The sequence below is a fragment of the Brachionichthys hirsutus genome, chromosome 15 (genome assembly GCF_040956055.1).
Source record: "Brachionichthys hirsutus isolate HB-005 chromosome 15, CSIRO-AGI_Bhir_v1, whole genome shotgun sequence".
In the NCBI taxonomy this organism is placed as follows: Eukaryota; Metazoa; Chordata; class Actinopteri; order Lophiiformes; family Brachionichthyidae; genus Brachionichthys; species Brachionichthys hirsutus.
This window is the reverse complement of record NC_090911.1, coordinates 11,461,703-11,480,860: the sequence shown is the minus strand read 5'-3', so window position 1 is coordinate 11,480,860 and position 19,158 is coordinate 11,461,703. Positions and strand designations below refer to the sequence as shown.

Sequence of the window (19,158 nt, the reverse complement as noted above, 5' to 3'; positions counted from 1 at the left end):
GATGCCAGCAGACAACCTGGGGACGAGACGGACGAGGGCCCGTTGGTTTAACTCGGTGAACACTCTGGGACGGCGTGGAAAATCGTGGTCATCACGACCGGGGGGGGGGGGGCGGGGCTTGTTTACAAACTGAAAAACATTTTAAATATGACAAAAATTCAAGCTGCAAAACGAAGCTCCGTTCCTGCGAAAGCGGCTTCGGCGCTCGCGTCCAGTCGCCCGAGCGGCCGCCGCTCCTCCCGAGTCTTTCCGGGAGAGGAGCGAACCCACTCGGCGGGAATCCACCGGACGTCTGCCGCCTCGACTCTCCGGAGGTCCGCCTTCAGCTCCCCGAACGCCACGGCGACGTCTCCGCTGACAATCACCTTGTCGAGCAAGTGGCCGCACTCGTCCTCCATGGTTTCAGCCGAGTCGATCATGTCCTGGAAGAGACGGATGATTAGACATAAAGGCGGGATGACCAGAAGGAGCGTTCCACTGTTGCTAAGGAACCCACGCCACATGGGGGGGGGGGGGGGGATGCCACTGGATGCCACGCAGGCGTTTGACCCCAGGGGGGGGGGGGGGGGGGGGTAAAGCGGTGATCCACGAGCCAGATTGTTGGGCTTACATGACGGGGATCAAGCGCCTGGTGTCCCACGTGTAACGGGCGCGTTCCGCTTCTTACCAAAACATTCCTGGCTGAGGTCTCCTCCTCCTCCTCCTCGCTGCAGGTGAACTTGGCCCTCCTCCCGGCGAGGCGCAGCTCCTCGACGCGCGGCGGCTTCACCAGCACCACGTAGGGTTTGAATTCAAACGTGTACACGTGCTTTATTTTCTGGTGGTGACATCGACAGAGGGGGGGGGGGGGGGAGGCACGATGAAGAGGACGTGTTAGAAGAAGCGAGACCAGGTCAGGCGATCAGCTGATCGATCGGCTCTTGATCCGCGCAGGCAGAGGGCGAAACCATTTTGGAGGGCTTGGAATGGAGGGCCTCATTAGGCGGGACTTTTGGCTAATGCTAACCCGCCATCTCAGTAGGCTAGCACCGTGCCTGCCAATCGTATTTAAAGGAGGGGCTAAGTACAGGAAGTACCGGAAATTCAACCCTGCAGCGGCGACTCACGGATCCGTGGAAAACAAGCAAGCAAGTCGTCTGATGGGAATGTTTTTCCCGACTAAAGCGGCGCTCCGTGTTCGTACGAGGCGCCAGAACGGATCCGGTTTTTTTTGGCACTCACACTCGGGTGCATGTCCAGGAGGCACACCTTCCCCGCCGCCATCGCCCTGCGCACAGAATCCAGACTGGTTCCGTAGTAGTGTCCATTGTGTCTCCCGTAGTCTATAAACCTGGATGGACGGAACAGAGGGCGTCGAACCCGAGACCAGACGGCTGCGGGAACGATGAAGAATCGCACCTGCGACTGAGGACGCCCTCCTCGAACGTGTGAAGAGACACAAAGTGATAATCCACCCCTTCCTCCTCCGGCCTCGTCTTCTCACGGGTGGTGTCTGGAAGAGGACGGGACCGGAGGCGGCGTTAAGAGTGTGTGTGTGTGTGTGTGTGTGTGCGTGCGCGGCAGGTGAAAGTGTCTTACACGGCACGGCGACGCCGTAGCGGTCGGGGTCGGATATCAGGATCCTCTTCTTCAGCTCGTTGACGCCAACGCCGTCGGGCCCTCGAGACAGAGGATCAAGACACTGCGTTCATTCCCAGCGTCGCTCAACACAAACGCCCCCCCCCCCAACAAGCCCAACATCAAACGGGCTCAGCGATCTGGCGACACGTCTGTCTTTATCGTCAGAGGAGGAAGAGAGAGAGAGAGTCAGGCCGACCGAGCTCCGGCTCCACGTTGCATCAGACTCGACCGGAGCGCCGTCTCCGAGCCGGGCCGTAGAGGAACGTCATCCTGCTCCGTCCTGACCTTGAGTTCAACACTAAAACCCACCCGTAAGGACTTTCGGCCACTTCAAAGGGACTTTTTGGAGACACGCTTTCCGACCTGGTCGAACCTGATCCAGCGGTTCCTGCTTTAGCAATCCGGGTTTCTTTGGTTTTCCTGTCTATAACTCTCGCTGCCAACGAGGCCCTACATTCTGAGCGCCGACCTCCAGTCGATGAGGAGCAGCAGGCGGTAAAACGTAATCCGGAGTCGGGGCGAGATCCAATTCAAGCGGTCTAAATCTAAATCCAAGGTGTTTTAGCTGTTCTGGGTTCACGGCGGAGCGCTTGGCGGACATTGCGAGGGATTTTCTCGTCCCTTTCCCTCCATTCACCCTTTATCTCCTCGACGCTTTCTCCCGTCGTGTTCCATTCTGTACATGTTACACAGTAATTATCGTGTAATAAGCGCCGCGTAGAGCATTTTTTTGGACTTCAATAGACGCAGAGCTCATACGTACCAACCAGAATGACCAGACGGCCTCTTTCCCGGAGGTCTCTCCGGTAGGGGATCACCTCCACGTAGGTCGGGGGAACCCCGGCGCTCCACCTCCTGGACCGAGCCGATTCGCCGACCCGATTGCTCTTCCTCCCGAGCCGGAAACTCCTTCGTAAACCGGCTGGATGAAATAAAAGCGGGACCTTTAGAGCTGGCCCGGTGCAGGATGGAAGCCTGGGACGGTCCCTGAAGCGTCCAAGTGATCCAACCACAGGCATCTCACTAAACGTACTCTATTCGGCTCCCTTTCCAAACTTTATTTACATCCATGACTCATGGGATTTGAAGTATTCCTATACCCCTCGGCGTTCCACCTGGAAGCACCTGATTTAAGAACACTGTAAGTGTGTAGGAAGCAGAACGGACGACACCACTCGGGGGGAACTCGCGGCGCAGCAGCGATCCCAGTCGACAGGCAAACGTCTCCGTCTGTCAGGCGTAGCTCGTGGCGTTCTGACAGCCAGCGCCTGCCGTACCGCCTGCGGTCAGGCCTGCACGCTTTCAGAACGCTAACTGCTGTTAAGACGACGCTGCCAGGCGCTCTCCGACGTCAGCTGTAATTTCACTTTGTAAGCACATCCGACCATTTCCTCTCTCGGCTCCGTTTTATGGAACACGCGGCGCTCTGAGCAGAGAGTTCAAACATTTGTTTACACAGGCTTTTAAAGCGATGACCTCACCGAGAACTGCGTCTTAGAAAGCGGTTCTATTCCCCGCGATGCAACGAGGGCGAGCGGAGAGCATGTAAGCGTCAAATCCTCGTCTGTTCCTCAACATGCTCTCGGCCATGATATCTGACTTGTTTTCTTGTGGAAGATGTTTCTTTGATCCCACAAGGGAGATTCTTCCTCCAGATTTGACTCATTTCTGAGGAAAAGTGGACGGGCATTTTTTTATTTTTACAAATGAGGTCCAAAGTGGGATCCGAGGATTGAACCAACGACATTCTGATAAATTTATGACCTCTCTTACAACCCAGACCGCCCGAAGTCCGTTTTAGGATCTAGGAAAATAGTCTTAGGATCTACCGTAGTTAGATTTTCTCTGCCCGAGTCGCATCCGGTATCAATGGAACAAATCAAGCATCTCACCGATGCGGATCCCTGATATCGCTCCATAGTCAACACGCTCCTCCGCTGGAAAAACACAGAGAGGAATGGAAAGAGTGAGAAAATTAACGCAAATCACAAGGGGGTGATACGTGAGCTGCTCCGGAGTTTTCACCCTAAAGCGACGGTATTTTACACTGGAAATTCTAATAATTGTTTTATTTCTACATCTGTGATATCCTGACTTTAGAAATTTCATTGCCCCCCCCCCCCCCCCCCCCCCAAACCAGAACCTAAAGTAATCAGGTATATCACATCATGCAAATTACCAGATGCTGAAGGTACGTTCAAACAGGCGGTACCTTCCTCCTCCTCCTCTGTGCAGCATGTGGAGAAGACAAAAGCGTTGAGTACAACTAGAAGGCGTCAGGGGCCGACCATGACCAGGACCAACCCCCCGACTAGAACCTCCACAGATGACCCTTCCGCCTCTCAGCTCAGCACTAAACCAGCTCCGACAGGTTTATTGGGCAGTGATAAAAGTTTTTTTTAATTCTTTTCAGGTGTGTGATTTTTATCACACCTGGCGGTTTGACTGGTCGAGGTTTGAACAGGGCTTCGGGTCGCTGTAGCGCCACTCTCCTGAAAGAAAGCAGAATAAATCAAGGCTGAATCACAATTTGTATATTTAGAAGAGTCCTTTTTTTTTCATTTCTTTTTTGGGCTAAAAGTTCACCTCTCATGGAGCTCTTGCGATGGAATGAGCCCTGCCCGCTGGACCCCGTCCCTCAGGTGGCGGGCCTGCCACCAGGTGTCGTCCTCCATGCTGACAACCTGCAGGACGTCGCCCCTCTTAAAGGCTACAGCTGCGTCCTTACAGGGAACGGCCGGATCCTCGCTGGGATCGTAGTCAAAAAGAGCTCGCACAAACAGCTAGGAAAATAAAATTCCTTTTATTATGACTTTCCTTAACAAAAGGAAAACCTTTCTATTTCGTCTGTCAGTGGCCTAGAAGGCTTCCTAAAACAAAGAGGACTGTGGGACTTGAACTTTTCCACGGAGTGTATGGATTCATTGTTCACGTTGGCTCCACACATGTGATGTGTGGAAGATGATAAATCATTTAAATCACAAAAACATGCAAGACGCTATGAAGTTAGTGCGTTCTTGACAGTGCGCCGCTGTATCATGACAGCATTGCGGTAAAAGGAACCAGGTGGAAGATTTGCTACGCGAGGCCAGACTGTATGCTAATGTCGTATATGCACAGAATCGAAAGTGTGCATTTACTTTACCTTCTTATCAGATGACATGTCTTCTTCTGTCGACGCCGGAATGACTGTGAAGCTAACTTCTCCCTGAGAGCGAGCCTGCATAGGAACAGTCACAATCGGAGTCATATTTTGCAATACGGTATTAGCCAATTAGTTTAGCATAGCCTAAAGACTAACTAGCTAGCTTCTTTTTTTTACAGAGTGACTCAGCAGTCCAAAGCTTGTTTAGCAACTTTTTTTTTTTTAGCAACCGTAGGTGGTTTTGGCTGCTTCGTCGGATTTCTTCAAAACTTTAATGAAACTTTCGCAGAAAACACAAGCGCACAGTCGACACAAAACGCGAACGACTCGCACGCTGATGCTAACTGGATGAGCAAGGCGAATAGCACGGCATGTAGAATCTCACGTAGGGGCGGCTCTTCTGAACGCAGATGTCGTTCAATATGTGCCGTACCGCACCGGTACCGTATTGTATATTGTATTGCAATACTGTATACGCGTTTTAATGTATTTTTTTAACTATCTTATTACTGTTTTATTATTCTTAGGCTGCTTATTTTATCATTGAAATAAGGAAAATAAACCCAGCGATATAGTGGAAACTCAATACAATGAATCCGCGCAAAGGGAACAGCGATATAGCGAGGGGCGGCTGTATATTTTATCAAAGACACGGGATCGTCCAATGAGGATGTGACCAAAGGCCAGACGAACCAGAAGCAGCGGCACCTCCTTCGGCTTCCTGTGCTCCAGGGAAACCCCGTTCACCTCCTTCAGCTCATCTCCTTCACGGATCAGGCCTTCAAACAGATGAATGTGGAGATGTTCTTCTGTTCTAACATAGATCTATTATCATAATATTAACCCCCGCGGGAAACTCAAACGCACGCTCATCTTACCACTTCGGTCAGCTGGCCCTCCTCTCATGATCCTCGCCACAACAATAGCCCCGGTGGACTGATCCCTCCTGATCGTCGCCCCCTTCAGGATGGAGATGCACGGAGACAAAGAGGTCAAGCAATAGAGACTGAAAACAACATGTTGATTTTATTAGAGTCCAGACGGGCTTCTTATTTAACGTCGGGTGAAGGTTATTTGTATCGGGACGGGACCGTTTAAGCGGCAGCCTTCATGTAACGCACGACGAACTGGAAAAAGTTACCCAAATCAGCATTATTTTCAACAGATGTTACTGATGTGGAGCGAATCGCAATGGAAAGACCATCTTATGTAGTTGACTACAATCAGGGTGTAACCCTGTTGTCTGGAAAACAGGACCATGCCTGAACAATCAGAGGCACTATGTCAGAGAAAGGTCAGCCCCCCCCTCTCCAATCTAGTTTTGGGATCGATAACAAAAGTGTGTTTTTTATTATTGGTCCTTGGTCACAGAAAAATGACGGCCTTCTGACGTGGAGCCAGGAATTCAAACTCTTAAGCATTGTTTCTGTCCTCTAATTAATTGCTGGATCCACTGGAATGAAGTCTGCCCCCCCCCCCCCCCCCCCCCAGGATCAGAGATCCTGATCCAGATGAAGATTGAACAAATCTGTCCTTTTTTTTTCATCATTAATACAACAAATTCCGTGGATTTCGGAGGCATGTGCCCTTTGTGCTTAGATTAGTCTTCAGTCCGCGCTCATTCCGTCCAGGAAACTTCCAGAGATAAGTGACGATGACTTGGAACAATAAAGCCGATCATCCTGGCACGTTCGGGAAAGATTTAGAGAGCATCAGAAACAGAAGAGCGGTTATCCCGATCCGTTTACTGTACATGCTCGGTACGGCTTTAAAGGCCTGCTTTGGCGTTTGGCTGTTCACATGCGCGGGCAAATACGCAGGAACACGCACAAAACAATGCCCCAGCTGACGTGCGTCACGGCAGATATACGGAAACGCAGATGTGGAAGAAGTGACTGCAAATCCCCGATGAAGACGGCGAGCAGCAGCTCAGCAGTCAACTCTGATTCACTTTTACTTTTCATGGTTGGTGTATAAAAGACACCAAGAACAATCTAGAACCTTTCGGTGATGATTCATACCAGGATTCCAACCTGGGACCTTCTTGCTGTGAGGCGACAGCGCTACCCACTACGCCACCGTGCCGCTCCCGGAAAAGGCATTTTGTTGTTTTCAAAGCATATTTACCCACCAGAGGCTCTTTGGTTTTGACCAGACTGACAATCTGGAAGGAATCCTCGTCCTCCTCCAGCACGTCGTCGGGAACCGGCGGCAGCGTGGGCCCGAAGTCGCTCTGAGCCACGGCGTCGTGGACAGACAGGAGACGCTATAAAGGAAATAGAAATGCAGTGCAGGTGATGATAGGCAATCTGCTAACTCGATTCCAAATGTCCTGAACAAATGTGCCATCGGAGGGAATATCGTCTAAATGTGTCCCTCTTTGAACTGGATAAAGGCGGCGGCACGCCCCAAAAAACGAAATGGAAAATGGTGAGCTGGCTGTGAAGCGGGTGTCAAACAAATGCCGGCGCAATCACTGCTCATCTGTACAACAAACCTCTATATTGTTAATGCAGATTTACATTACTCAGAAATGCTCAGGTTGAAAAGTTCCTGAAACAAAAATACGGTCGCTCTCCGTCAACTTATTAAAAGTGACTAACTCACGAATGAAAATTAAAAAAATCCAGAAAGCTCGGCTAGCCTTTCTGCACTCGCAGCCAGCAGCAGCAGATTCTTCAGCCTGCAAACATTCAATTCCATGTTGAACTTGGTTTATTTTGGATAAATGTTTATTCCTCTCTGCCTTACACAGAATGAGGCGGGTGTGAACGCCTGAGAATCGTCTCCATCTCGTCCGCCAGCCGGCCGGCCGAGGCCTCGCGTTATCCTCGCGTCCATCGACAGGCCGCTCGGCGCGGGAGCTGCCAACACGTGAGCAACGTCTGGCCGCGCTCAGAGGCAGCTTTTAAAAAAAAAAAAAAAAACCTTCGTTTACAGAATACTACTGCGAGAGTTTCTCGTAAGTATGTGTGAGCTCCTGCGTCTGGGCCAAGAACAAACAGGTCATTAAGACTGTTTAAACAAACCTGTGAGTTCTCTGCTGGCGTTAGCTCCTCATTAAGCAACAAACACGAGGTCTGCGGCTCGCTGAAAACTGTGTGTGTGTGTGTGTGTGTGTCACAAATCAGTGTCAGCAGATCTAAAATAGGGAAACGTGCGTGCGCGTGTCTGCGCCTCTATGAGAAGCGAACGCTAATAGACTAGCGAGTAGATTAGCTTCAATGCCTGAACGGTTGATGGATGCCTGCGCCTCTCAAGAGGCCGAACGATGAGTGAAATCAATCCGAATAAAACTTACAGTTGGATTTATTTTTGCCAATTTGCGTGACACGTACAAGAGCCGAATGTAGGAAACCAAACACGGGCCATTTCAAGTGCGAACGGCTTCGCTCTCAAGAAGCGTGACCGCACGATGAGTACGTGTTATAGCGTCCGTCGTTAGCCATGTGCGTCCAACTTGAGGGAATTGTTAGACACACTTGTTCGAATGCTAAATTCAGCTAATGGTGAAGTTCTATTTAAAGTAGTGTTAATCCTTTTGTCTCGTTTTCAGCAGAAAAGGGAAAAGGTCACAGAGTTTCTTATAGTTGGGGCTTTATTTTTTATGCTAGGCCCCCTGAAGTCGACCCAATGCAAAGTCGGACTGTAGCTTTGCATTTAAAACTTCGCTTTGGGCGAGTAGCGTAACTTAATCAGCGGGAGAAACAAAGGAATCACGGAAAGTTGCCGTTCCATGTGGAAAATCCAAGATGTCAGGCTCGCTGCTTCCCTCCATTTGTAGTCCTGAGCTAAACCTCAGCTGACTGGCTATTAACGCTAGCTTAATATAAAACGCTGTCACACAAAGGAAGGAAATCACCTTAAAGTGGGGTTGGAAGAAGAGCCCAAGCAGTTCTTGAACTTCATCCTTCCTGTTTTGCTGTTTCAGCTCCTCCGCCAACTGGAAGGAGTGAAAAATAAAAAGATGGCTTCTATTCCCCAAATGATTATTTAGCATGAAAGACATTTTTAACATTTTAATTCTACCAATATCTTTTGTCTCCCGAACGCTCAAGGCTAAACGGCAGCTGTGGCGACAGCTACGACAGCCCGACCCGGACCGTCGGCGGCGAGTGACTGTGTGCAGCCGCTTGTCTTGTCAAGTGTATTACTGTAATGACTTCGACTGCTTCAAGATGTCGATGGCGCACTCCAGAGTCGACGCAGGAAGGTCATTAGTTTCCACTGTGGGCAAACAGAAGCCTCCCTGAGGGGAAGCAGAGCCGGGATTTGGCCCTTCCAGTCGGTCCCGATGATTTAAGCCAGACGGAGAGAGTGGATGTCGAACCGAATCTGAGGCAGAGCGAGTGAATGGAAGGCGATGGAGAGGATAGGCGTAGACAGACAGAATGGAAACATGGCGGGAATGACAGCATGGGAGCAGATGGAGAGAGAAAGGGGAAGGACTGATTATGGCTGGAGAGAGAAGGAGAAACGAAAGCGTCAAGTTGGGAGAAAGGTGTAAGGAGAACATTCCTACCGGGAACAAGGACGGGGAAATGTCAGGAAATGAAGGTGGGACCCGATCAAAAGGGCACGACGAGAGCGATGGAGTAGGAGCGCAGGAATGGCGGTTGGGTCGAAGGAATGGAGATGACTGGGGAAGGAAATATGAAGCCCGAAAGAGTCACAGTCGTAGCGAGAGTCCTCTCCGTCACTTCATCCCAAATCTGAATTTAATTATATTCCTCCGACCTGGAACGTCAGGCCAAGCGCAAACGACTCTAGCAGCCGTCCGCTCGGCTCGGTCGTCCTGGCTTGGAGACGCAGAACCGTCTCCGCTGTCAAAAACGCGCCCCTCAACCGACGTGAAGGCGTGCTGAGACAACGTTTCAGAGTGTGTGTGTGTTCCCCTCCTTGCTCCTGTGCGACGGGGAAACCCATCCGTCCATCAGAGGAAAACGTTTACGATGAGCAATCTTGTCTGCAAGAGAGGTTTGGAGGAAGCGTCTTACGTCTGAGGCCAGACAGGCCGCGCGCTGCTGGGCGGCGACGGGGGTTCGCTTCTCAAAGCGCCTCAGGCACTCGTGGATCTGTCGGGAAAAGGCCTCACGATGAAGCTTTTTCTGCGCCGAGAAGAGGCACCTGCAACTTCTGCTTTAATTCTAGCAATGATTCCTGGCAGTTATATGAAGTTAGTGGAAGACGAGCGCTTGCAGGGACACAGAAACAAACTTATTGATACATTAAAATCAATGTTAGCAATCCAGATAACACAATGATGCCACGTGATACATTGTTTCAGAGGGAACAAAGTAGCAAAGACCTGCACACATGAGGTTCAAATGAGGTCGTGCTCATTTTTGTGAATCGTCTTGAAGGAGGTCATGTGATCGCCGGCGTTGGTTTGACTGTCTGTTCGCAACATAACTCAAAACGTTAGGGACAGATCTTGATTAAATGTTCAGGAAATGTTGGTTCATGTTACCAGGAACAGATGATTAAATGTCGGTGGTGATCCGGAAGAGATCCTGGATTCTGGATCACTTTGAAATTTTCATTAACATTGCAGTCAATGGAGCTTCCATATTTGTTCCTCAATATCTCGGTTGATAATTGATCGATGTTTATGGAATTTGACACAATTGTGTAGAGCGGGAATCTTTATCTCAGCAGTGAATTTCATTCGGATCGGATCTGGATACTGTTGCGATTTGTTACTTTTGATCCAACGCGGGACTTTTAAGGAAACGGTTTTACTACTGAAACTGGAATATGAATATTTGTTGCTTCACCTTAAAGAGCAGATGAAGCTTCTTCTCCATCAACACACTGTGGAGGAACCTGTAGTCTTCCTCTCTGTCTGCAAGAGACATCGCTGATGAACAGCCTGCAGAGACACGCACGCGCACACACACACGCACACACACACACACACACCTGGTTACGAGGTGAGGTCAAGAGCTCAAAGAAAGAGAAATAACAACCATTGGGTCCGTTTTGTTTTTTTTAAGATTCCCTGTTGCTACCTTTTCCCAGTCGTGTGTGTTTATTTTATTTCATCTGTAAAATCCGGATAAGAGAGGCGAAAAGGAAAAAAAAAAAAGACAAGCTAATGTGTTGACCTGCTCCTCTAGACATGCCTCTGTTCTGTTCAGCATCTTCCTCGCTCCGAAACAGAGGAAAATATGACAAATATCAAAGACCTTCACGTAAGCTCGCACTCAGTGATTTGGTCCAGATTCCCTTTGCTTTCATCGTCCAAGGACGGACAACGGAGAAGCTGTTAGTGGAGAGAGGGAGGGATTGTATTTCTCATCAGGCAGCCGATGGAAAAGATGCTACTTATGAGATATTACTGCCCCCCGATGCTGGTAGGAGAGATTTCAGCATCACAGTAAGGCACCGTTCCTCTATTCAGGAGGCTATGCAGGTAGATTATGAAATCGCTCAATGATTAATTACTGCTGTTTGGAAATGATTTTCATTTATGTTTTTATATTTTAACTTTCTTGCATTCTTAAGTACAACTCAATTGAAACTGAAAAAATAACAACTCATACTAAATACTGGACGTCCTTTCCTCAAATTAATTCAGCTCTCATATTGTGGTTTTGATTCGTTTAAGGTCAAATGAAGCAGGTAGATAAAAAAAATAAAAGAATCCATTAGATATAAATGCACTTAAATAACAGGACCTAGGCTTGGCTAATGGACCTAGGCTAATAATAAAGGACAATATAAAGATACCTAGACTGAGGTAGAAATGTGAAGTGTAACATAACCAAAAACAAATTTCTGAACTCACCAGAGATTGTTTATTCCATTAAGTTTAGATCAGGCAGCATTTGAACACTCACTCGTAAAGAGAAGCCGTGTAGATTTGAAGTAACCGGATTGAAAACAACAACAACTATCTCGTATTCAGTCGATATCCATCGAGTCTGACCTAAATAAGCTGGCAGACGATCAATACAGCAATCAAAGAGCATGTGGAATAACTTTAGCACACGAATGTCCCTGATTTAATATCCTCTGTTGAGGATGTGATGTTTTCACCAGCATGGTTTTGTTTGGTTTGCTTGTATTTTAGCAATAGGAACTGTTCTCTGTTTACTTTAATGAACATAGCTTGACTTTGTCTAAAGATAATTTTTAATTAAAAAGCATGACAACAACTTGACAACAACTGTTTGACACTGAAGGAAATTAAGTGGCATAGGAAGATATTCAAGAGCTGTTTTCACCTCATTTCTTTACTAGGTATCGCGATAAAGCCTTTATTCTGAATTTTGCTTGAAATTATTCTACTATTCTAGTTCAATTTGTGGTTAGCAGGTGCTAAAAAAAAATCTGTAAATTTACATAAATCACAAAAAACGAAAACGTCAGAAAGGCAGGGGGAGGAGACAAGGTCAATGTCGCTCTGTCTGACCGCGAATAGCCTAACACAGGAAATTACGATCCATATTTCAAAATAAAAGCGTAAATATTATTTGTAACCTTATTGACTTTTGACGATATTTTATTTGACATTATTGACTCATCCATATATTCTGGGTTTTACTTTTTTTCTGTAAAAACATGTTCTTTGAAAAAAGATTTTTGGTGAATATTTTGAAATGTTTACCTTTTGCCCAGAAATTGTTTTAGAGTCATTAATTTTAAGCAACGCTTGGCAATTGCAATCATACATTTTGGGACATTGAATACAAATAAATAATCTGATTTAAAGAGCTTCAGCTTTTACCTTATTTTCCATATTTGTTTTTTCTTCATCGTGGTATAATTTTAATATTTGTTTTTATCCTCGTCAATAAGAACACATATTTTGAAAGGTAAAAACCGGAAATCCCTTTTCTGGTTAATCATTACGTCTTCTTCTTCGCTTCCTCCTGAGCTGCTGCCATCCGCCCGCTGAGCTACGTCGGTTAAGCTAAGCTAACAGCAGCTACATGCCAGACGATGCACTGAGGGTGGTTTTGAACAAAGACCACCCGCTCTGCCATGCTCGGTGCTCGGTGCGCGGCTTGTAGCTCTCTGTTCGGCAGGATTAGACTGAATCTAGATATCAGTAAACTGAAGAAAAGAGAAGTGTAAAAGCGGAGCAGACAGGAGGCCGCGGTTCCCCCCTCACACACACACACACATACATCACCACGGCCTTGATGGTGATGTATGCAAGGAAACCAACAAGAGTCAGCGATGGGTAAACAACAACAACAACAAAAACAACGACGACGACAATGTCTTCTCTGAATGCTAAAGTTTAACCTGTTCGTTATTCGCGGGTTCGCCGCAGCGGGCTAGCGTTGACCTGCGGCTAGCCAACCTGCGGGTTCTCCCGTAGTTCGTTTAGCTAAACGTTAGCTAAAACATTTAAGAGGAAATCCCGGCCTGTTTGCTCTCTCTCGTGTTTTAAACATCGGTTATCCCGTCCGCGGGGGACAAATGTCGCTAAAGTGGCGAGTCGAGCTAATTTAGCTAACAGTAGCTAGCTAAGTGTTGTAAATATTAGAATGCAGCTTAAACGGTAAAGTCATTTGCTTTTTTTTTTTTTATTCTCTTACAGGTGCACCGAAAGAAGGGATTCCCAATCCTATCAGGTATGTCAACGAGGTGCAAATACAGAATACTTTAGTGTACTTCCAATTATTTAAAGACATTAAAACAACTCCACCATCTCTATTTTCAAGCTGTAGTATAAATAAATCGGGTCTCACAAACCCCAACTCCAGTTATGCTGCGAGCTAAATGCTGTCAATCATTAAAAAGCATTTTCCATCCATATCGACTCTAGACGGAAATTGATGTCATTCTAACCTCATCCATATCAAAGGATTACACATTTGTACACCGGCTCACAAAGATTATTTTGTATTTAATCCACAAAAGTAGACTCTATTACCAACAATAGGTTTATTTTTGAGGTTGTATAGAATAGTGTTATAAATATTACACAGATGGTCTCACAAAAATGTATTTATTATTGAAACTCAAGTAAATCCTTGCCTATAAAGAAGCTGGAGGAATCCTGCAGCCAGTTCGGTTCTGTCTTCGGGTTGTTATTCTCGCTGCGTTAATCAGTGAAGCTTGTGTGTGGTGCGTGTTAGCTTGAGTTGACCCCCAACTCGTGATTCTGTTGCGCTTTAGACCCATAAATCTCAGCCAAAGAGCCAGTCCGGCAGCCTTCACCGTCACGACAAGGTGCGCGACGGCTCGGCGGACCCCACCCCGCCGTACAAGATGCTGCGGCGCTCGGACGAGAGTCCCGTCAGCAGACAAGGAGACGCCGCCGGACATGGCAAGGCTAAAGCCTCTCATGCAGTCAAAGGGAAAAATGGTGAGCGCGAATCCGACGGCCTTTACGCACGCCGACGATTAAAGTTTCACCGCAAAGGGTCTGAGTTAATGTCAGGTGAAAACGCAACATAACCCTGAAACCATGAACATGAAAACGTGAACCTCGAGACCGCCGGAGAACAAAAACGCAGCTCCGGATTATTTTGCCCCCTCGCTGCCGTCGGGCCGCGGGACGGCTCCCGGAGCTCAAAATGCAAGATCGCGCTAAACGTGAACGTTTCTATGTTGCAGCAGGAATCGGTCCTGCTGCAGATCGGGGTGTAATTTCCCATGATTTGACAAAGCGGCTTCGTTGCAGGGACCAGCGGCTCCCCCCAGGAGAACCCGCTCAACAACAGCTTCCACGGCGCCGAGCCGCACGCGAGTCAGAGCAAGCCTGCAGACCGGGTAAGACGGCGTCCAGCGTGGTCCGATTCTAGGCCCTCGGCGTGTCCTGCAGAAACGGCAGGCGGGACATGATGTAGCTACACGTGTGTGTGTGTGTGTGTGTGTGTGTGTGGAATATCGGCACATGCACTAATAACACAGCTAGCAGAGCCAGTCAGCTGGATGGGAAAAGACTTCCTGGTGTCGATTCGGTCGACACATCGTTTTGGAATCGCTTTCGAAGCCGACTTTACGGGCAAATCTGTGCCTGAAATTTTCAAACAAGGTTTTATTGTATGAAAATGCGGCCGAATGTCTCGTCTGACGTCTTTCCTGTCCTGCTGAACGTCTCTCGACCGGCCTCTCTCGCCACCAGGACCCAGCGGACGACTGGACGGAACACATCAGCTCCTCTGGGAAGAAGTACTACTATAACTGCCGGACCGAGGTCTCCCAGTGGGAGAAGCCCAAGGACCTGCTGGAGAGGCAAGGCGTGTCCTCGCCACGCGGCCGCCGCCGGCGAGCGCGTCTTTCTCACCGTCTCCGTTGCTCTCTGCTTGATCTGCTTCAGGGAGCAGCGGCAGAAAGACTCGGTCAAGATGGCGGCGAACAGCTTCCCCAAGGACATGGATTACAGACAGGAGGCCTTGCAGGACAAAGCCACAACAAGTAAGAGCGGCCGGAGAGACGAGAAGCTCCGCGAGCCCCGACGGGCGGCGTTTGAAATGACGCCGCGTTTGTCTCCTCGTCGCCGCAGAGACGGCGTCAGGGGACCAATCCGCAGCACCCAACGCTGCCCATTCCTCCGCCTCCTCCTCCGCCGCCGCGTCCTCTCAGAGCCTGAACTCCGCCTCCGGCGCTTTAGGCTCCACCCCCTCCGGCGTGTCCTTCTCCTCCTCTTCCTCTGCGGCGGGGCAGGCGTCCCAGTCGGCCCAGTCCCCGTCCCCGGCGCTGCTGCAGGACCCGGCCCTCCTGCACCAGCTCCTCCCGGCGCTTCAGGCCACGCTGCAGATGAACAACGGCAGCATGGACATGGCGAAGCTCAACGAAGGTGCCGCTTCCTCCTCCTCCTCCTCTTTCTCTTCCTCTTCCTCTTCCTCTTCCTCAGACCGTCCCAGCTGACTTCCATTCAATGATTTCCTGTTGATCAAAGTGTCAAAATGTTCCTATCTTAGAGCCCGGGCGTCATTTATGATACTTCCTGCTGTCCAGTGTGAACCTGCCACACACGAGTTCATTATCTCACCTGTGTGTGCGTGTGTGTGTGTGTGCGTGCGTGTGTGTGTGTGTGTGTGCGTGCGTGTCTTCCTCCAGTCTTGGCCGCTGCCGTTACCCAAGCTTCCCTGCGGTCTGTGCTTCATAAGCTCCTCGCTGCTGGACCTGCGTTCAACATCACTGCTCTGCTGTCGGCTGCTCAGCATTCCAGCCAAGGTGAGCCCCCCCCCCTGGCCCCGCCCCCCCTCTCCGACCAACTCCCCGTTCCTCCCAAACGATGCTGCAGATCAATAAATGCCATGAGACGACGGGCAGCTTGGTTTACAGACGGACTGGAGGCTTTTCATTTAGCCTGTTGCTAAGCTAAGCTAAATTCAGGTTTCCTCGTCTCCGTGTTTCAGCCCCGCACTCCAATCAGTCGCCCGTCTCCCTGACGTCCGACGCGTCGTCGCCCCGGCCGTACGTCTCGCCGCGGAACGGAACGCCGCAGAGCAGCCAGAAGTCCCTCCTGGTGCACGCCGGGAATGTCGCGTCCTCACAAACGAGAGTGAGTCGCCCAGAACGGGAGAGCGACGCCCGGCGGTCCGAGTCGAGGGTCTGTCCTCATTCCCGCCGTCTTCTGTTCCCGTCTCCTCAGGGCAACATGTCGTCAGGTAAACAAGGATCGGTTCCCTCGTCTCAGACGGTCGAGAAGCGTCCAGAGGACCCCAGAACTCTCCAGCAGAGGAGGTAGAGACAGGAAGTGCCCGTGGGCCCATGCTAGCTAAGCTAAGCTACGCTAAGCTAAGCTGCGCTAATGCCGGTGTTACGCTGATCCACACAATCTTTGTCTCCCTCCACCAGCCAGGAGATTCTGTGCACGGGATCAAACGCCCCTGGTGGCGGTCTACCCCACGCCCAAACCCAGGGCGACGCCCCCGGCTCCTTCACCCCCGCCCTGGCAGCTCACTTCGACGAGAACCTCATCAGACACATCCAAGGATGGCCTTCGGAGAACACTGAGAAGCAGGTACCGCTCCCCCCCCCGGGCGCAGGCGGACCGGAACCTGTTTGTCTTCGTCTCGCCTGACGCCCCGTCCCCCCCGTCCCTCCCGTCCCCCCCCGTCTCTCCCGCAGGCGGCGCGGCTGCGCGAGGACATCCACAACATGGGCAGCTTGTACATGTCTGAGATCTGCACGGAGATGAAGAACCTCCGTTCTCTGGTCCGAGTGTGTGAGATCCAGGCCACGCTGAGGGAGCAGAGGTGAGTCCCGGGCGCTCGCCCCCCCCCCCCGAGCGGTTGAGCGACGCCCGTTAACCGTTTCCTCCCCCACCTGCAGGATCCTGTTTCTGAGGCAGCAGAGCAAAGAGCTGGACAAGCTGAAGAACCAGAACTCCTACATGGTGTGAAGGAGCCCGGCGGAACAGAAACGGACCGGGGGGGGGGGCGGGTAGCGATCAGAGAAGAGGACTGGACTTCCTGTTTGCCCCCCCGCAGAGCGACGCAGACTGAAGACGGAACGCCATCATTCCTGAACAGAACGCCTTTGTTTCTTCCTCTCTCTTTATTTCTATTTGATTTGATTAAATCGTTAGACCCGGACGTCTCCCTGAGCCGTACGCTTTCACCTTCGACCCCGAGGCTCTCTTCACAAACGGCACCTTTTGGATTGTGTGTTATTGTTCTGGGTTATCTCGTTCGCCGGTGTGTTTTTCTCACGTCTAGTCGTCCGGAGGCCTCGTTTGAGTCCGACGGGGGTTGGAACCCGTTCGCCCCCCCCGCCCCCCCCCCCGGTCTTTGATCATGCAGTGCGGCGTAAGGATTTGGTGGCAGTGATGTTACTAATGTTATTTTTTAGTCACTATACGCGTCGGTGGTTTTACATGTCGGGAGACTTTTGGCGGAACCTCGGCGACGGCGCTTCGGCGTCCTTCGGTCATCTGGTCCCAGTTGAGGGGAACCGGGTTGAGGGGAACCGGGTTCTGGTTCCGGCGTTCCAGATTCACTCGGGAGCGGTTGCTAGTTACGTCAAACGCCCTCCAGATGTTTGAAAGCCATTTTAATACCCCCCCCCCCCCCATTACTGGATCTGGGGTGGCTGCAGGTATATATGAGGATTAATTTTTTTTGTTGTCAAAGTTCTCTAACCCCCCACCCCCCAAAAACAGTGGGGAAATATTTAGTTCCTTGTGTGCAGTAAATGAATCAACGTTGTACACAACCGGCTTAAAGAAGTATTTTTTCAACAAAAGAAAAAGCACTGCATTGTATTTTGGGTTCCGTTGTCATGGATACAACCGCTTCATCAACGACTCCGGCCGGATTAGGCTGCTAACTTTTACCGGGTTCCTTCCTGAGGAGAGAGGGTCTAGTTTTTATAGAAATATCACATTAAACTGCAGGCGTGTTCACCGCTACGCCCATAAATCAACTTCCTGTCTGTTCCTCTTCCTCATCTTTGATGGGGGGGGGGGGGGGGGTTGATTTGGGCTTTGTATTCCATAAAATATGAAAATAAAATATACCACCCATTTTGCTCCACTTGTAGTTGCTGTTAAGATGTCGAAGGTCACGGGAGCTTCGTGCAGTTCAGTTTCCGGCCGCAAGGTGGCCCCGGCGAGCAGTTTCCCCTTCAATCTGCCTCCGTTTAGGTTCCATCAGATTAGAACGCTATTCCTCTCCATGTCGGGTTTAGAATGCATTTTAAACAAAAGCAGGAGACGGGATAAAATCTGACTGGAGTTGACCTGCGCTGCGGTTCCAGGCCAACGCTTGAGGCAATGCTCGTAAAGAAAATAATAAAAAATAAGAGCTGCTGATCGGCGTGATAAAAACAATGTCCGAATTAGGAGTTCAAAATGTCAGCACGTCACCAGAGCGGATTCCGACGATGACACTGGACTTTGATTTTGGAGACGTACACTTCCATAGGTTCTGTGTCCCCCCCCTCAGGGTTTGCCCCCACAGGAACTTGAACTGTGACCCCCCCCCCCCCCCACCCTCCTGGGGGTTAGACCTTCAGAGATGCCACTCCCATCAGAGCATCACTTATGACCCTGGATCGCCTGCAGACCTCCAGCCTGAGAGGAATTGATGGGAACAGCCCCGTGGATGAAGCGGAGGAAACATCTCTGGAAAGAGTCGCTGATTTTTTGACTCTCGGTGCCAGAAGTCCACTCGCCGCTGCTCTTAGACCATATCTCAAAGGCCAGACAAAGGAAAACCATTTGCGTGGCTCCAGGCTGCCAACGGTAGCAGAAAAAAAACATTTGATTCGAACCCTCTGAAGCTCATTCAGAGGCCGACACGTGACCGACAGACCGCGCTGCAGATACGAACAGATTACTCTCAGGTCGTTCTCTCCCCTTATAGCCGGTGATCCGGGTGACGCACCTGAGAACGCTTCTTTGAAGGTTCACAAGTTTTGATGCTTGCAGGTGCTGCAAATGTTTAATTTGCACAATGTCTTCTTCTTCTTTCTCTGGG

The 19,158-nt window shown here is 49.9% G+C and overlaps 2 protein-coding genes across 2 annotated transcripts; one reads left to right on the top strand and one right to left on the bottom strand.

Annotated features, from left to right (window-relative positions):
* Nucleotides 1-158: 158 nt before the first annotated feature.
* Nucleotides 159-10,623, bottom strand: LOC137904764 (MAGUK p55 subfamily member 7-like). Its single transcript, XM_068748967.1, has 17 exons — nucleotides 10,543-10,623; nucleotides 9,763-9,840; nucleotides 8,628-8,708; nucleotides 6,897-7,031; nucleotides 5,644-5,725; nucleotides 5,459-5,544; nucleotides 4,766-4,840; nucleotides 4,207-4,403; nucleotides 4,054-4,112; nucleotides 3,833-3,847; nucleotides 3,513-3,557; nucleotides 2,384-2,542; nucleotides 1,579-1,659; nucleotides 1,399-1,492; nucleotides 1,222-1,330; nucleotides 690-817; nucleotides 159-429 (listed from the first exon to the last, which is right to left on the bottom strand). Exons 1-17 carry the CDS (start codon nucleotides 10,621-10,623, stop codon nucleotides 159-161), a joined length of 1,776 nt encoding a protein of 591 aa, XP_068605068.1.
* Nucleotides 10,624-12,848: 2,225 nt separating this feature from the next.
* LOC137904482 (WW domain-containing adapter protein with coiled-coil-like) lies at nucleotides 12,849-18,121 on the top strand. The gene is made up of 13 exons (XM_068748667.1): nucleotides 12,849-12,956; nucleotides 13,320-13,353; nucleotides 13,901-14,090; nucleotides 14,409-14,497; nucleotides 14,853-14,962; nucleotides 15,048-15,145; nucleotides 15,234-15,527; nucleotides 15,791-15,907; nucleotides 16,093-16,238; nucleotides 16,329-16,420; nucleotides 16,535-16,700; nucleotides 16,808-16,935; nucleotides 17,012-18,121. Exons 1-13 carry the CDS (start codon nucleotides 12,916-12,918, stop codon nucleotides 17,079-17,081), a joined length of 1,575 nt encoding a protein of 524 aa, XP_068604768.1. The 5' UTR covers nucleotides 12,849-12,915; the 3' UTR covers nucleotides 17,082-18,121.
* Nucleotides 18,122-19,158: the final 1,037 nt, after the last annotated feature.